The 19,335-nt window shown below is 35.0% G+C and overlaps 2 protein-coding genes across 2 annotated transcripts; one reads left to right on the top strand and one right to left on the bottom strand.

Annotated features, from left to right (window-relative positions):
• Positions 1–859: 859 nt before the first annotated feature.
• LOC129112304 (F-box only protein 15-like) lies at positions 860–9,664 on the top strand. Its single transcript, XM_054624352.1, has 10 exons — positions 860–1,005; positions 1,087–1,170; positions 2,673–2,777; positions 3,949–4,194; positions 4,713–4,913; positions 5,812–5,935; positions 6,598–6,680; positions 7,253–7,398; positions 8,763–8,887; positions 9,385–9,664. The coding sequence occupies exons 2-10, from the start codon at positions 1,133–1,135 to the stop codon at positions 9,649–9,651; spliced, it is 1,335 nt and encodes a 444-aa protein (XP_054480327.1). The 5' UTR covers positions 860–1,005; positions 1,087–1,132; the 3' UTR covers positions 9,652–9,664.
• A 1,292-nt stretch (positions 9,665–10,956) lies between these two features.
• Positions 10,957–16,855, bottom strand: LOC129112301 (E3 ubiquitin-protein ligase TRIM21-like). Its single transcript, XM_054624344.1, has 4 exons — positions 16,777–16,855; positions 14,602–14,672; positions 13,734–14,016; positions 10,957–12,322 (listed from the first exon to the last, which is right to left on the bottom strand). Exons 3-4 carry the CDS (start codon positions 14,002–14,004, stop codon positions 10,962–10,964), a joined length of 1,632 nt encoding a protein of 543 aa, XP_054480319.1. The 5' UTR covers positions 14,005–14,016; positions 14,602–14,672; positions 16,777–16,855; the 3' UTR covers positions 10,957–10,961.
• Positions 16,856–19,335: the final 2,480 nt, after the last annotated feature.

The raw sequence follows: 19,335 nt of genomic DNA on the forward strand, positions 1-19,335 counted from the left end.
ATACTTTAAAAAAAATGTAAATTACAATTACAACGAAACATCTTGAATACACACAACAACAACAATGATATTTATATATATATATATATAATATATATATACCATATATGTATATATATATATATATATTTATATGTATATAGACTATATATGTATATATAATATACATATATAGATATAGACATATAGATATATTGATATATAGATATATACAAATACACTTGCCATATAGAAATAGAGAGAATATATATCTATATATATATATATATATATATATATAAACACACATGCACACAGACCCATATATATATATATATATCTATATATCTATATGTATATATATATATAGATGTATATATGTATATATAATATATATATATATCATATATATATATATATTATATATATATATATATATATATGTATATATAATATATCTATATATCTATATATAATATACATATATAGATATAGACATATAGATTTATTATCTATATATATATATATATATAATATATAAACATATATAAATACAACTTGCCATATAGAAAGAGAGAGAATATATATATATATATATTTATATTTATATATATATATATATATATATAAATATATATATTATATATATATATATATTTATATATAGATATATATATATATATATATATCTCAGATATATCTGATTTATAAGAGATGAATGTTTTGATGATGTTTTAATGGATTTATTAAATGACCTTTAGATTAAACTAGACTGCCATCTGGCGGTAGTGTATTTTATTGTGAAAAACCAAGCGGACCGGAAGTCCAACGATATCTTCCAAGAAGATCCAAAATGGCGGCCGGCCGAGGGGAGTTTCTGCCCAGTTTCTTGGAGGGTTTGAGGAGGAACCCCCATCAGAACTGCAGCCTGATCCGTCAACCGGTACCGAGAGGTGACGGTCCAACCCGGGGAGAGAGGAGGAGGGGACGGCCAGCCGGGAGCTCGGTTAGCGGGGCCGGGCGCAGGTGAAAGGGCCGACGGGAAATATGCAAATATTTTATAATTTATGCAAATTCTTGATATGCATGTTTTTATTTGTATTCCAGGTTTCCAGAACCGGAAATACAGGAATATAAAGCAGAATATCCTAAAATGCTAACTTGTCAATCTCAAGAAAACTTTATGGAAAGGTAAGCTTTACACAGATACATTTGTAAATATATATTATATATTTATATAATAAATATATAATATATTTATATAATAAATATACAATATATTATATATAATAAATATATAATATATATTTATCTATATATATATATATATATTTATTATATAAATATATATATGTATTTTATAATTATATACAATATATATAATAAATATATATATATATATTTATATATATATATATATATATATGTTTTTAAATATATATGAAAAATATATATAATTTATAATAAATATATAATATATATTTATTATATATATATTATATATTTATATATATAAATATAATATATATTTACCTCTATATATATTTATCTATATATATATATATATATATATATGTTTTAAAAATTATATTATATATAATAAATATATATATATATATATAAATATATATATATATTTAAATATATAATATACATATACATTTATATATATATATATATATATATATATAGAGTTAAATATATAATTTGATTTAATATATATTTATATAATAAATATATAAAAAAAATAGATATAAATATATATTATATATTTATATAATAAATATAATATATATTTATATATATATTTATATAATATTATATATATATAATAAATATATAATATATTATATAATATATATATATATATAAATATATATACATATATATATATATATATATATATATATATGTGTAAATATACATTTGATTTAATATATATTTATATAATAAATATATAATATATATAGGTAAATATATATTATATATTTATTATATATATTTATATAATAAATATATATATATATATATGTGTAAATATACATTTGATTTAATATATATTTATATAATAAATATATAATATATATTTTCCTATATATATATGTGTAAATATACATTTGATTTAATATATATTCATTATATAGGGGTAACATAAATATTTATAATGTAAGTTGAGTAAAAAAGTTTTATTAGGTGTTTTTTTGGCTGAAGTTATTGTCTTAATATATAGTTATCTCTTTCTTGAAAACATGAAAGTGAGGTTTTACTTGGTAAGTTTACATTTAATGATGGAACACTTTGCTTAAAATAATTCAAAAATACTATTTTTCATATATTGTTTTGAACCTTATGAACAAAAACATTACCCAGTAGAAGTCCATATAACTCAAATCTTTATACGTTTTTTAATTTAACAAAAAAAGTGGCATTAATTGTTTACACAATAATCATTCCATGACTTCTTCTACCACAACTGATTTTCTGACTTTTTATAGATGAATGATAATTATTTTCTAGGTCTATTAAATGTCTTCCAATTACAGGTAGATTTTGTGTGAGGTTGATTGAATTTAAGTTGAAAATAACATCCGGGCTAGCTATGTTCACCTGTAGCATGATGGCTACCTGTACATTCTTACCACCATTTAAGCTCTAGCGTCCGTTCTTTAATACCTTTTTTACTTTTTCCTCAGACTTCCATCTGAGATCCTGCTAAAGATTCTGTCGTACCTGGACGCCTCCTCGCTGTCCAGCATCAGCCTCGTCAGCAAGACCTTCCACCAGCTTGCCGACGATGAGTAAGTCTGACACAGTCAATACAGTTTTTGATTTTAATAGAAATGCATTTTAATCAAAAGTCATAACTGGCGTGGGCAATACTTCTTTTTTTTTAGCTAGTTCAGATCATATGGTGTCACCTTTTTAATTGGCTGGATAGGTTTTAATGTCTAGAAGGGGCAGAGCTCTTACTGTGAAGCTGCCGTGAAGAAGGTCTTCACTGTGAAGCAGCTGAAAGACTTTTACTGTGAAGCAGCTGAAGGACTTGTAATGCTGGGAGTCTTTTACTACCAAGCTGCTGTATAGCAGGACTTTACTGTGAAGCATCTAGAGGGTTTTTACTGTGAAGTGGCTGGACAAGTTTCAATGTCTAGAAGGGGCAGAGCTTTTACTGTGAAGCTGCGGCGAAGCAGGCCTGACTTTTACTGTGAAGCAGCTGAAAGACTTTTACTGTGAAGCAGCTGAAAGACTTTTACTGTGAAGCTGGCAAGTTTCAATGTCTACAAGGGGCAGAGCTTTTAAGCTGCGGCGAAGGCCTGTACTGTGAAGCAGCTGAAAGACTTTTACTGTGAAGCAGCTGAAATACTTTTACTGTGAAGCAGCTGAAATACCTTTACTGTGAAGGAGGACTTTTACTGTGAAGCATCTAGTGAAGGGTTTTTACTGTGAAGTGGCTGGACAAGTTTCAATGTCTAGAAGGGGCAGAGCTTTTACTGTGAAGCTGCGGCGAAGCAGGACTTTTACTGTGAAGCAGCTGAAAGACTTTTACTGTGAAGCAGCTGAAAGACTTTTACTGTGAAGCAGCTGAAAGACTTTTACTGTGAAGCAGCTGAAGGACTTTTACTGTGAAGCTGCTGAAGGGCTCGTAGTGCAGGAAGGAGCTGCTGTGAAGCATCTAGATGGCTTTTACTTTGATGGGGTAGTTTTTCCCTCTGAAGAAGACTGTGTTCGGCTCTTTTAAGGAAGTCGACAGAGGGCTTAGACTGTGAAGCAGCTGCAGACTGATGATGTTCAAGCCTGGAATGCTAACTGTATGACTGCTAACCTACAAATATATATATTGTTCCGGACTTTTTCTACCATCAGATCAGATCAGGATATTACTGAGTATTATAAACTTGTGTTAAATACCTTGATAACACTGTTATTAGTACTTTGCTGCATCCAATTTCTGCATTTTTTCCCCTGTAGTGTCATATGGCATAAGATTTACATGTCAGATTTTGGGAGTCAAACATGGAGGCCAAAGTCGTCGTCGGTGGATGCGGCGCTGAAGGTCGACCCGGTGGTGACGGTGGGGGAGGATCGGTCGGCGGGCCGCTGGAAGAAGATGTACTTCAGGACCGCGGCTGGACAGGATGTGAACAAGTGGAGGAGGGAGATGAAGGACGTCAGCCCGTACACCGGTTTACCCCGGAGGACGGAGTCGGTCCTCAGGTACGACAGGAAGTCCGGTTTAAAAGTGGCCTTTTCCTGAATCTTGCTAACAAACCAAACAGGAAACAAAACCTGCTTGGCAGAGATAACAGTAAGTAAGTGAGATTCATCAATAATTGACAGCTATTTTGATAATCAAAATAGCTGTCAATATATTCATTATAATTGTATTTATATACCACTTTTTAAGCTTTATCATTAAGTAATTTCCCATAACTTCATATAAAAGTAAGGTTTAAGAAAATGAAACAACCGCATATATAAACAAATAAAATGCAAATATCAAAAGTAGACTCCTATAACAACAGTTAGAATGCCAATAAAAGAGCAAATTCTTTATTAGAAAGAGATGAAAGTGAAAATATATATTGAAGCCTGAATAAAAACAGTAAAATAAGAACAATTTAAAGTTGTAATGACGATACAAATAAAATAAAACATCATAAAATAACCCTTTTACACTTCAGTTCACGGATATCTGGGTATTTCAGCCTTTTTGTGTGTTTTTTTCCTCGCAGGAACTTGAACGTGAGCTGGGAGCTGACGTTGTGTTGTTGTTCGGGGCAGCAGATCACGATGGAGCCGAGCCGAGCGTACTTCTTTGAGTCCTCCGCCATCGTTCACTTCAACGGAGGACGCTTCCTCAGATACTATCAGATCAGAAACATCCAGCTGTACGGAGTCAGGAGGGAGACACCGAAGAGCCCCGAAGCCAAGAGGTGAGATCATTTCCATTATACAGTTTAACGTTAACCATCACAGTGTGAATAAAGTTTTACTGACGATCGTTATCCTCCAATATTCAGTAAAATATGAGATCAGGACTTCATTTATGCTTTTCTAGTCTCTGATCTCTGATGATGTTACATTGTAAACAACCAATCTGTGTTTAAACCAACAGGAGAGCTAGTAACAGGAGGAGGTTCAGTTCAGTTACATTATGATGCGTTCAGGCTCTGTTCAGTTAAAATGAGTATTGGTTGAAGGTAAATTATAACGTTATCATGATGCGTTCACATGTAATAATAATAATAATAATAATGGATTTTATTTATATAGCACACTTTAAAATACAAAGAAATCTCAAGGTGCTGCACAGGGTAAAACAATCACAATAATCAAATATAATAATAAAACGCTAAAAACAAACAAAAAATAAAATAAGAATTTAAATAAATGAATTAATTTAATCATAATGAAATCTAAGAATATCTATTAAAACTGAACAACCACCCAAACACAAGCAATCTAAATTACCAAGACCTTAGGGGAAGGCAGAGAGGAACAGGTGAGTTTTAAGATTTGATTTAAAAGCGGTGAGGGAGTCTAAGGCCCTGATCTTCTCCGGGAGCTTATTATTCTGTAAAATGTAGTGTTGGTGATAAACTAGAATAAATCCAGTAGTTTGAAGGAGATGTTTTCACATTAATATTAATATAAATATATATCGGCAGTTAGTACGGGACGGCAAGAAAAATGGAAAAAAGGGAATCTCTAAAAGTTGTATTTGCTCTCCATCTTGTCCTGATCCGATCCATGAAACAATCCGAATCCTGAGTTTTAATGATCCGTTGCGGCCCAGCACACCTTCACCTGTCCGTCCTCTTCATCCATCAGGCCCGGCTGGCGCTCTCTGATCTGGAAGCTGGACGTGAAGACTCGGCACGGTTGGTTCTTTGGCAACGACAGCCTCGTCAGGTTGAGGCATCTACAGCCGGGAGTCACCATAGGAACCTGGAGGGTGAGTGTTCAAGACTCTTAATATATATATTAATCGTTTTTGTGATCAATTTGTCGAGAAAAGTTCAGAATCCTAACTAGAAAATGTGAGGCCGAAAAAAAACCAAAGAGGAAACATATCCTTATTGGTGGATATAAAAATAAGTCAGGTAAGATTAATCACTAATTGCCAGCTATTTTGATTATAGACTTTAAATTAAATGATTATTATAATAATAATAATAATAATTGTATTAATATAGCACCTTTCAAGCTTAGATTTCCCCCAAAAGTTTAACAAAAGGAAATAACCACATATATGTCATATAAAACAGATAGAATTTGCCAATAAACGAGCAAATTCTTGAATTAGAAACAGATGGAAGCGAAAATATACTGAAGCACAAATGAAAACAGTAAAACAAGCACAATTAAAAGTTGTAATGACAATAAAAATAAAATAAAACACCATAAAATAGCAAAATATGACGTGATACGATAATGGAAAATGTTGTAAAAGAGAGTTTTATGGAGTCGACTGATAATTAAGTATAATTATGTCTTTTCTTTTTGGGGAATTTGCTGCTTCAAGTTTATTATGTTTTTTAAGATGCCTAAACATCAAGTTTCCTGTGTTTTTTTAACGATGTGACACAAATAAAGATACATCTGTTGTGTGTTTAGGGTGAAGACACCGTCGCCTTCATCATGGTCACCCTTCACTTCCACAAGCTGGTGGAGAAAAGTCTGCTTGGATCTCCAGTCTGGTAACTTCAAATATTTTATGTTGAGTGAAGCTTTATAGCTCCCTCTGCTGGTCAGAACACATCACTGCGGCTTCATTAACCCAGCCCTTTCTCAAATGTTAAATCCTTTATTTTTATTTAACTACCAATCATTTAAATACTTATTATGTCCATTGTTCTGTGATTATTGATGGCGATTAGTTCAATATTTTTTGATCAAATCATAATTCCGTATTTAAAATTATTTAAGAGCAATTTTCATTATTTAAAATAAACATTTTAGCTCTTTTTTTTAAAATGTCGACACAGATTTATCTTTGCAATCTTACCTTAAATCAAACCTTCTATTTTCTTTGTTATAGATATTGTATTTGATTATTATTTATTATAACAAAACAATACTGGAGGTCACAACAAAGCATTTCACTAAAAGACTTGAACTATTGTAAAAAGATTTGAATAAATATATTGATTTTTAGTTGAAGTTCAGAAACACTTTCACAGGCTTTTTTAAAATGTAAATATTTGTTGTTGCGTTCCGTCTGTTATGATCCTCTCTGAGGTGCTTCATTCATGTTTGTCCCTTCCTGCAGCCCGTACTCTGAACCCGTCCACCTTCTTCCTGTGGATAACTCGGACCCTGAGTTTGGTCTCCATGGTTACTCGCTGCACTTCGTCCTGCACAACACCGGCACCAAGATCATGTCGGGACACTTCCACCAGCTCTGCTGTCGAAGAGGTAATCTGATTACATAATGCAATCTGATTAACAGGTAATCTGATCACATGAAGCAATCTGATTAACAGGTAATCTGATTACATAATGCAATCTGATTAACAGGTAATCATAATGCAATCTGATTTGATAATCTGATCACATGAAGCAATCTGATTAACAGGTAATCTGATTACATAATGCAATCTGATTAACAGGTAATCTGATTACATAATGCAATCTGATTAACAGGTAATCTGATCTGATACTTCGACCTGAATTCTAGGTAATCTGATTACATAATTCCACTTGATTTACAGGTAATTCGATCACATAACGCAATTTAATAAACAAGTAATCCGATTAAAATAATATGATCTAACAAATATATAATCTGATGACATAATGCAACCTTAATACATTAGAATCTGATCACTATCTAATCAGATTCTCTTTGATCTAATCTTTTGATCTGTAATCTGATTTTTATCTAAAATGATGGACAGGTAATCTGATCACTGAATATCATTTTATTACTTTATCTAATCTGATTCACATTTATTCCAATCACCATTTGACCATCATCTATAACGCCCGACGGGTAATCTGATTTCTTTGATACAATCTAATTAAGAGGATTGTTTACCAGTCGGATTAAGTGGTAATCTTATTACTTTAATTGAGTAACATTTTATCTTGTTGTTCTCACACAAGGTTAAATATATATATATATATATATATATATATATATATATATATATATATATATATATATATATATATATATATATATATATATATATATAATGTCACAAAATATATATAATATTGATTTTAATTCTGATTTTGGCTTTCACACATTTCTTTGAGAATATATTTAAAGAAGTTCGTCCATCTGACTTTGATCTCAGATTTCTCATTTGAATAACACCCAGATTAAATGAATACCTGGATAAGTCTTAAAAGAATAAACTGACCTGGTTTTTGAGTAAATTCCTAATCTTTAGGCGCAGGCTGAAAACTCACCTCTTCAAGAAGTACTACCCTGAGCCTTCCTCGTAGCACTTATTGTATTCCTATTAGTTTGTTTGTTGCACTTATCCTATTCGTAGTAGTTTGTTGCAATTATTGTATTTGTATTAGTTTGTTGCACTTATTGTTTTCGTAGTAATTTGCCTCTGCACTATACTTTTGCTCTGGTTTATGCTTTAAGATGCTTGTTTAAGAAAGGAGATGCACTTATGACTTCTGGTGACTAGTAGTTCTCTTGAATACCTATGTTGAATACACTTCCTGTAAGTCGCTTTGGATAAAAGCGTCTGCTAAATGACTGTAATGTAATGTAATGTAATGTAATGTAATGTAATTTGTTGTGTTGTGTCGATCAGTTCAGATCCGCGGCGGTCTGGTGGAGCTGAGAGTCATCAACAGGAACAACTTGTCTCAGCACAGATCGCTGTCTGGAAACATCAAGCTGCCCTGGAGGAGCGAGACTCTGGAGGGTTCGGTGGAGGTACGTCTCCTAAACACAACACACACACGTCACCGGATTGTTGGATTGAGTTATTGGACCAATCACTGCCCTTTATTTAGAATAATAACATGATGAGCTCCGGTCTTCCTGCTTAATAAAATAACGCTCAAGGGACTTTATTTTCCTTAAAACAACCTTTATTGAATAAACTATACATTTATTACTTAGCGGATCAATTACGCGGCTTGATTTTGTTCGCTTTACCTTTTTATTCTTATTTTTCACACATGCACAGTCATGCAAATGTACCTTAAAAGCATTTAAATGTCTTGTTAATCTGTAAAAATGTGTTTGAACCCTGAAAAAAGTAACTGTACATGTAAGTAACTTACTAAAATATTGATTTAGTTTAAACCAGCCAATCTGAACACACCGCGGCCGTAGACATCTGTTCTTTCAGCAGAGTCGGTTTCTTTTTTGGGCTCAGCTGTTCGGGGGGGTAATAAAGGGCTGATGGTTCTGTCTTACGACGGTAGAACTGCTGCATCATGACGCTGACTCTGCTGGACGAGTTCCAGAAACCCTTCTGGTGCGTCAGCTCGTCCGTTTTCGTGGTCCGGGCCAAGATGGCGCTGTCCCTCGACTACGGCGGCGAGCTCTTCCTGATGCATTTCCACGACCCCGAAGGTCGGGTGAAGATGAAGCTGGTCTGGCTGAAGGAGCAGAAGCAGTTCTTCGTCATCAGCCTCGTCGTCTTCGTTCCTGTCGTCAAAGTCAACAAGCACTTCAGCACGGCGTACTGAGGTCGTGATTTTTACAGCTCTGATGCAGCCAGCGAGTTTTTCAGTTGTTTACAAAATGTCCTACTTTATAGTTTTTGTTATATTTTTGTACAAAAGTATGCCTTAAGAATGGGGAAAAAGATAATTTATTACAAGCTTATGCTGCATTTGTAAGTCTGAGGAGTACAACAATACACAAGACAAGCTTGTAAAATCCTTTATTTTTACATTTTGTTCACTATGCAGGTAGTGTGTCACTGTTCTTGTTTCTATTGTTTCTATAACACACAAAAAAGTACAAAATGTAATATGTAAATATGTCAGTGACTGAATCCTGAAAAAGCATTTTATTGTGAATTTCAGTAAGTTGTTTAGGTTTGTTGTACAAAAGCAAGTTTCATTATGTAAGAATGGAAATAAAGATAATTCATTTATTAGTATTTTTGTTTTAATACAAACACAATTATTTGAAGAAAAGCTTTTAAAATGTTTTGTTTTGTTCGTTACCAATACAGGAAGTTTGTCACTGCTGTTTTTGTTTCTATTACACTTGTTGAATAAAATTAAAAAGTGAAAAATGTAACGTGTAAATATATCAGTGATGAGGAGATAAAACGGAATAGATATTTGAATTTCAGGATTTATTCAGTATTTTTAAATTCAGTAAATTATTATTGGTTTCGATTGCAAACAATGAAAATAAGCCCAAATAAATGAAATTTCGAGACTTTAATACATTCAAATATCAATCAAACATCTTTCAATCATTTATAGCCACTTTATTTTATACTTTATTATATATATTCTTTTGATTAGTGAGTATTTACATGGTATAATGAGCACATATTGGACCTGTTGATAAATCAGAGTGCAGAATGTAAAGGACTTACATGGATACAGCAAAAATAAACAAATGAAGCAATTACAAAATTCACCAGAATTTGAAATTAAGTATATAAAATACAGCAAATACCACAAATTCAATTTTTCAAGGCGTTCACACCCATTGTACATTCAAATATATGTTTTCACTTCCTGTTTATTGTTATTCGATCTTTACTCAGGGAAGGGTTGACATTTACAGACTTACTTTAACTCCTCTAAAAAGTGTTTTCTTGCAAACAAAGACTTCATTTGTGCTGATTGAGTAGAAGATACATACAGAAGTCAGACCTGCTCATATGACATATCCCCGTAACTCCACTGGCTGCTTTAAGGCGAGACAATAGAAGGAATATTCTTATCGGTAATGCATGTCACGGTTGGTGACCTCAAGTGATTTGCAGCACAACTCTGGCCAAGCTTATCAGAACTCTTATCAACTAGAGTGATTAATCGCTTTGATTGACAGGACAAAGGATCAAGGGGGCGGAGTTTATACCACCGTTGTTAGTACTGGGACTGAAGAATGGGTAGATTTTTTCAGTGAAGGAGCAGCCGGTAAAGGAGTAGAGAAGATCTGCAGCATCTACATCGTAAAAGGAGACCAGACCCTTATCGTAATCCACAAACACCCCAACCTTCTCAGGATGGTGACTCAGAGAGAGATGCACTGGTCGGTCATCATTAGCTACATACTCGTCTTCATTCCTCAACCACATCGTCCAATAGCCATCTTCAGGACTCAGTTTGATGTTTGTCCCTCTGCTGATGGACTCGTTGGCCACTCCTACAGTCCAGCTAGTCTTTTGTTTAACCTGAACCTCAAAGTAAGATTTTCCTGAAGTGAAACCCTGCTTTCCTAAGATATTCACACATCTGAAGAATCTCTCAGGGTTGTCTGGTAGTGTCTTCCTCACATCACCGTGATGGACTTGTTTCCCATCACCAGACAGGATGAGGTTGGGATGAGCTGTTTCAGGATCCAGAGTCACCTCCACTGCAAACTGCTGGATCCTCATCAGCTCAGCCTTCTTTCTTTCATATTGTGTCTGGTAACCAAAGGCATTCTTCTTAAAGTTCAGCGGGCGATTGACGGGAGAGATTATCAGAGGGGCGGAGTTTATACCACGGTCGTTAGTAAAAGGAGTAAAGAATGGGTAGAGCTTCTCAGTGAAGGAGCAGCCGGTAAAGGAGTAGAGAAGATGTGCAGCATCTACATCGTAAAAGGAGACCAGACCCTCCTGATAATCTACAAACACTCCCACCTTCTGAGGAGGGCTATTCAGAGAGAGAGAGACCGGATCATCACTATTAGCACTGTACTCATCTCTACCTGTCAACATTATAGTCCAGTAGCCATTCTTGGGCTTTGCTGTGATATTTTCTCTTCTCTTGATGGACTCGTTGGCCACTCCCAAAGCCCAGGCAGTCTTTTGTTTAACCTGAACCTCAAAGTAAGATTTTCCTGAAGTGAAACCCTTCTTTCCTAAGATATTCACACATCTGCAGAATCTCTCAGGGTTGTCTGGTAGTGTCTTCCTCACATCACCGTGATGGACTTGTTTCCCATCACCAGACAGGATGAGGTTGGGATGAGCTGTATCAGGATCCAGAGTCACCTCCACTGCAAACTGCTGGATCCTCATCAGCTCAGCCTTCTTTCTTTCATGATCTTCTTTTTGACCACCAGGACAGACGGGAGAGATGAGGTTCGGATGAGCTGTGTCAGGATCCAGAGTCACATCTGCAAATTGTTTGACCCACTTTAGATCGGGGTTCTTTCCTTGAATCTCTTCTGTTTGGGCGACATCTAAACCAAGGCAGAGAACACACAAACGTTAATCATCAAATTAAAAAGTTAAGAAACAAAGGTCTAACCTCATCATACCTTGTACTGCAGAGCTCAAAAGAGGAAACGGATTGAATTGGTTGGCCTGCCTCAAAAAATAAGACTGCAATGTGTTTGGTTCTCACAAGGAAAATTCATTTTGGTGGTTTTTGAGAGGTACTATCTTGGTATGTTTACGTTGACTTCTGTATGTAGTGCAAGCTCAAAGATGAATTGAAAAGAATCATACTCATCAAATTGTTTGAGCCCCAACTAGAGGCTCACCTCAGCACAGAGGAGAACTTGGACTGATACATATGCCGAACATCTGTTTTGAGTATCCATCTATCTTTTAGGGATTCTTACAGAGATCTTTACTTCTGGACTCGGCAGTTCCACTTGATTAGCAAAGCTGTCAGCTGATCGGCATCTATAAGATGGATCAGATGTATGGGAAAGTTCACAGAGTGACCAGGGACTTCTTCCGAGAGTCACCACCCAATCATCATGGTAGGTTTTGTATGTCCCTTTGACCCTGGGAGCTATGCTGTTGGGGTAAGGTCTTCCAGAGGCCAGATCTAGATGGGCTCACCTCTACACTCAGTGCCAGAAACTGGATGGGGCTAGACGCGTTCCTTTTCAGGAGTTGGCCACAGTGAGAGGTATTAACGAGCTCATACATCTCATTGGTTATCTAAGGGGACCTGAATAGTTGAGTTGGTGGAATGGCTTGTTTGATCTGAACCGAGAAGTTACCAGCTGGAATGTCACGGGATTATGTGAGAATCACACACAATCAGGGCGTTTAGGTAACCTGGAGAGGTTAGAGGTAGATGCTTCAGTAGCATCAGTTATATCAGAACTGGAGAGTATTTCTTCATTGAAAGAAGATCAATGAACACCACCAAAGGCTTTTCCCAATGGAAAAAGCTGTTTTCACCCATCTACGGACTGGCTTTGACTAGAGTTTAACTGACCGATGGTTCATCCAATCAGCTGCCAAGTATTTTTTGGGAAAGGACCTGCCCTTTTTCCAAACTGTTTCCAATCGCGGCTTTTTGGGTGGTTCTATGAAACAAACCAACATGTTAGTCTGGTTAATCAAGAAATGCTTTGGTATTGGACCTAAATCTAAGAACTTTAAACCAAATATGGATGATTGAGACTTAGTTGTTTTGTCATATCTGCTGTCCATATATGTTGCCAGAGCAGATCACCATCTCACCTTACCTATGGTCATGACCATATGGTGATGTACCATAATAAATGATGAATTTATCTTTACATTTATTTTTTGAAAATTTCTATCAATAGATTGTTTATAAGTCAATTTATGAGAGTGACACTCCTCTATTTTTTTAAATGTTTGTATTTTTACCTACCCCCAACTTACCAATACTGAAACTTTGGAGACGTTGCACCAGATCATTCCTGCTGATCTTTTCTAAAACCTTCATGGTTCTCTCCAGAGCTCCAGGACCCTGATATTTCTGAACCATTAGATCCACCGTGTCCTGTCTTTTCGCTTTCTCCAGCTGAGCCACTGGGATGCCTGAAAAGCCTTCCAGGATGTCATTCTGCTTCAAGAACCACTTGAAATGCTCAAACTCGTCTTCTTTTAAGTCCTGAAGAGTTTTCCAGAGCTCCTCATTAAGTTTCGCCATTTTGGCTCCCTGCTAAAAATAAAGGACAATTCTGAATTGGAGGGATATATTTGTTTTTTTCTGATAAAAAATTTAAATAAAATATTTTTTCTCTTCCCCTGCAACTTCACCAGTACAACTGTTGTAAATGTGAACCTAAATAATAAATCATATATCACTTGACATACCAATCAGTTTGGATCCACAATGTATGTCATAGTTTCAGTCTATTTTGACCTTTTTTTTCTTTCCACACATATTCAAGCCAAATACATTATTTTACATTCATTTGGCAAATGATTTTGTGAAAAACAACTTACAATTTTTTGATTCAAACTCAAAAGGAACGAGAGCTATATGTCATCAAGAATGAAAGACAACGCTTCTCAATAATTAGCTATAAACGGGAATTAAAACGAAGATTCTCACACAAATTTGTATTTCATATGAATAATTATGTCTAATTTACAATGTTGCTCCATGTTTCTTTATGAATTACAACAGCCAGTACCATGTGGTGAAGCTCTCTTCTTCTATTACAGCACTGTTTACTTTTACACAGGAACACATTAAATTGCTAAAACAATAAACTTTTGAAAAGACTTTTACCTCACATACCTCTACAGGAGTTTATGAACGGTCAGTCAATAGTGCCGGACGCCGTAGGGAGCAGTTTGGCCTGTGAAAACCTGACATGAAGTAATAATGATTGTCATTGTCATTCCTGGTGTTGAAACTGGGAGATCAGACGTCAAACAAACATCTGTCCACACAATTGTTCAGCACCGTTTGAGAATTCTTTTCAGTCGATACCAATAGGCCTAAAAAATAAATATCACATGACCATTCACCTACACTGAGCATGCGGATACCGGTGCACACAGGAAGTAGATTGGTTGCTTAGTTACAGAAAATACAACAAAGTATTATTGTACTCTTAAATTAAAAAAGGTTGTGTTTGATGCTTATGATCAGGAAGTTGCATGTCTTGCTTTATCTCTCTCCCACACTCTCAAATTTACTTTAAAAATGAACACATACCAATCAAAGTTTTAAAAGATTATGATCAATAAACTTGGTCAACACATGTCTCTTACTCCTCTCATCAGTTTTGTTGTCTGTTTTCACACTTTCTCACTTTCCACTGGTGGCTGGAAGTTCTTTGTCATGCATTTATGCTTTTGTTCGTGTACAGTTTCTATGTGAACTTCACAACCGCTTTGAAGAAAGAACGCAGAATAATCAAATGCAGAATTTAACTGGTCCCGTTTCTGCCCGTCCACACTACAACTCAACGCCGCTGTTTTCAAACTACAACGGCGTCAATACGCTTTCCAATGTCTCCGTTTACAGGGCTCTCAAACTCCCTACTATGGATGCTAGAGGTTAACATGGCAAAATATATTTATTTGTTTGTTTGTTTGTTTGTTTGTTTGTTTGTTTATTTTGCAGGGACAATGCACACCAATCAACAGTCAAACTGTAAGTGAGCCAGAGTTAGCCAGAGAAGCTAGTTTTCATCTGCTGTCCCTGGCCAGATGTTTGAAGGCAGCCTAAAATTACAAAATTTCATAATAAAAAAAGAATTAAAATGCATAGATAAACAGACAGTAACGTATAGACAAAACCACTGTACATATAAGCAAAAGCAAAGTGTACATAAGACACTAGAGCAGGGCAGACATAACAAACACACCTACAGTACAAGCACATATACAACACCGAGGCACAGAACATACACATCAAAAATGGAAAATAGCAACACTGAACAAGACAAACGCTTATATAGGCGAAACAAGCAGGCAGGACAGTCAGTACATCAATGCTTGCACGCCTGATTGGCAACAAGGCCACGTTTGAATGTTTGGTATGTGTTGTTTGTGCGTATGTGTGATGGCAGAGCATTCCACGAGTGTGCTGCCTTCACAGAGAATGGAGAGTTGCTAAAAGAGCTTGACCTATGTTGAATGACACAATCACCTCTTGAAGCAGATCTAGTGCGTCTGCTGCTTTGAGTGCTCTGTTTAATAAAATCACTGAGTGGAGGCGGGGCCAAACCATGTAATATTTTAAATATGCATTTATAAAAATGTATTTTGGTCATGTGAATGTAGCCTTAGTGTCAGAGGTTGTCGTGATGGTTCTTGCTGTTACACTATCGATACAGATCAAAAGTTTAATTCACATGAAGTTGGCATTCAAGCCAGTCTGGCTAATAACTGTAGTTTAGCCTGAGCAGATACAATACATATGGAAAGACCGGACCAAGCTGCTGAGTGTCTGCTCGTTGCTTGACTGATAAGATTTAAATTCAACTGAAAGCTAGGATAAGATAAACCTTTATTTAAACCCTCAGAGGTCTCAAAACATTTATGATACCCACTGCAGGGCTTAATGATGGCCTAAACATTATTTAACATGAACACTGGGCTTCCATTAGAGCGCTCACACAACTGTCACACTTTACTGTGTCTTGAAAAGTGAAAGTAACCAACTGAACCTTGTCCTGATCTCCTCAAACCAGCTGTGTACACATTGCAATGTCTCTTGCTAAATCTTTCTGTATTTACTTTTACTTTTGCTGAGAACCATTTAAAAGTCACAAAATAGTGTAGCAATGCCATTTTTTGAGGGTTGATGGATTTTATATGGCTGTTTCAAGGACTGAAGTAAACTGAAAAAGTCATCTATCAGCAGACACAATGAGAAGGTATACACCTTAAAAAACTGCCAGAAACTACACATGTAATATACATTCAACCAATACAACATTTAGCACAGAAAATAACTCACCGTGCTAGATTCAGCACCTCCTTTTAGTCCTTCAGATGAACAGCACATCTAGAGTATTCCGTCTATTCTAACATTGGTCATATACGGTTATGAGCCTCAGTGGCAGCTTACTCTCTCAGCCCTCGAAACTTTCCACTTCCTGTTCATGACAACGGAGTGAGTCTCCTCCTACCCCTTGAGAACCTTGCTCACATCAGTTACACAGGAAGCCCCATGCTCACAGCTTCAGACCAGCTGCAAAAAGTGGAGAGAATACAGTAGGGACTGTTTATGTTACCCTGTAGCATGTAGCAACTCTCCATCTAACATATTTATTTGATTCATATCATCTTCCGCCATCTCGTACAACTATTCACACGTCTACACGTTACTGTCTGTTTATCTATGTCTACACTTTTCTCCTCCGCTTATTTCAATAGTTTGTTGTATGATCTACATAAATCTGTTAATGTTTGACATTAAACTACATTGCCCGGACATATTCTACCTTTAAACCACTGTATCTGGCAATAAAATGTTAATGATTGCAATGGTCAAGAAATTGAAAAGGATACTCTAATGCTATTTATGCTGTTATATACTAACAAGGACGCTATGGTTAAAAACTGGCCAAACTCCCAGAATTCCCTAGTATGACGCCGACAAATGCCCCTTTGTGTAGCTTGTCTAACAGACAGTCCTTTATTATGTTTCATCAGTCACAATCTCCTCTCTTACTGAAGGTCTTCTATGTCTGTATCGTTTTTCCTGACTTTTTAAAAAAAAATTGGGGAGAGAGAAACGGGTAAAACATGCAACAAAGGTCCCAAGGCCGGAACCTTTCAAATATAAACCGGTCTTTCCTCCAGGAGACTTCTGTTCCGTCCCCATGTGAAATGAGAAGTCAACAGTGATTTATATGTCACATAACTTGTGTACTTCAGTAATGGCACTTGCGTAGTTATTTTAACCTAAACAGAGTAGTTGTGTTGCTCAAATCTAACGTAGTACTTCACTATTTACCTAAACCTAACTTAGTATTTCACAATCTTTTCCAAAACCTAATTAAGTAGCTTTGTTGCCTAAACCTAACTAAATATTTCACCATCTTATCTAAACTTAATTAAGTATTTCACCATCTTTTCCTTAACGTAACCAAGTAGTTTTGTTGCCTAAACCTAAATAAGTTGATCCCTGAGGAGAACAAATGGAAACTGACCCCAAAAAGAGGAGTAACTTTTTGTAAGATGTATGAGGATACGTTAAGACATTTTCTAACACAATATTTCATGACGCCACTTATTATTTTCCTTGGTCTGTTTCTGCAATAAAGTAGTTGGAGTTACTTTGTACATTTGTTTTCACTGTACAAGCAAACATGTCCTATCAGATAACTGTTTACTGGGCTAACTGGACGTTTTTGGGACTGAGAAACATCAACACATTGCTCTCTAAATATAACAACCTCTCTCTGTAACACAAGAACCAATACTCGCCATTTTGCAAAAAGATGATAATGCAGTCGTGAATACTCAGATGTTTTTGTCCTTGAACAAAACATGACCCCTTATTTCCAGAAAGAAAACATTGTTAAATATTTGTGCCAAGAGGTAGTCCCACCATTAGTCTCTTTCATGTAATTTAACATCTTAGTGACTTGCCTCAATTTGCAATAAAATGATGTCTACACTTTTAAGAGTCTTGTGTTGTTGGGGCACTTCAGTCAGTGTAAGGTTGTGTTGATCCATGATGTCCAATTCCACCCGGCAATAAAGTCTTTATGACTTTTGTTGTCCGACTTTGATCCAAAGTGTAGACTTGGGGACAGTTTCCTTAATTTTCCCCACTGCAGGGACGTGCACAGACATTTTTAAAGTTGCTAAACTCTGGCACATTATTTTCAAGTACAAATCTTAATTATTGAAAAATTTAAATGTTTACCTCAAAAACTGTTGTTTTCTTTCCAGATTAATTATGAATTGTGATGTAATACTTATTATTAGTTATTTGTAATAAGCATCCGATATAGTGATTAGTTATTCAATTTGTTAAAAATGGTGTAATCTAACAAAGTACATTTATTCATTTACTGTACTAAAATGGAATTTTAAAGTACTTGAGTATTGTAATTTTATGCTAGTTTATTCCTCTGCCCCTCTACATCTCAGATGTTAATATTGTACTTTTTGCTTTACTACATTTATTTGATATCTTTGGTTACCTGCAGATTCAAAATATTAATAAAAACATCTTATCAACTAATAAATGCTAATATATTATTATTATAGATTAAACTACCAAGTAGTATACAAAGTAATAAAATAAGCTCCACCTTTACAAGCTGCAACATTAAAAACACATTAATACACAAGAAATTATAATCCAATAACATAGTATATATTTCTGATTCATGAGAACTTTTCATTTTGGTATATAAGTATATTTTGATGCTAATACTGAGTCACACTTTTGAATGAAATTGGACTTTGATTGAAACAGAGTGTTTTACACTTTAGATCAGTTCTGAACCCCGGTGCAACATTTTCTCTACCTGCTGGTGATAATCAACTATCATCTGGC

Source organism: Anoplopoma fimbria, chromosome 23, assembly GCF_027596085.1.
Source record: "Anoplopoma fimbria isolate UVic2021 breed Golden Eagle Sablefish chromosome 23, Afim_UVic_2022, whole genome shotgun sequence".
Classification (NCBI taxonomy): Eukaryota; Metazoa; Chordata; class Actinopteri; order Perciformes; family Anoplopomatidae; genus Anoplopoma; species Anoplopoma fimbria.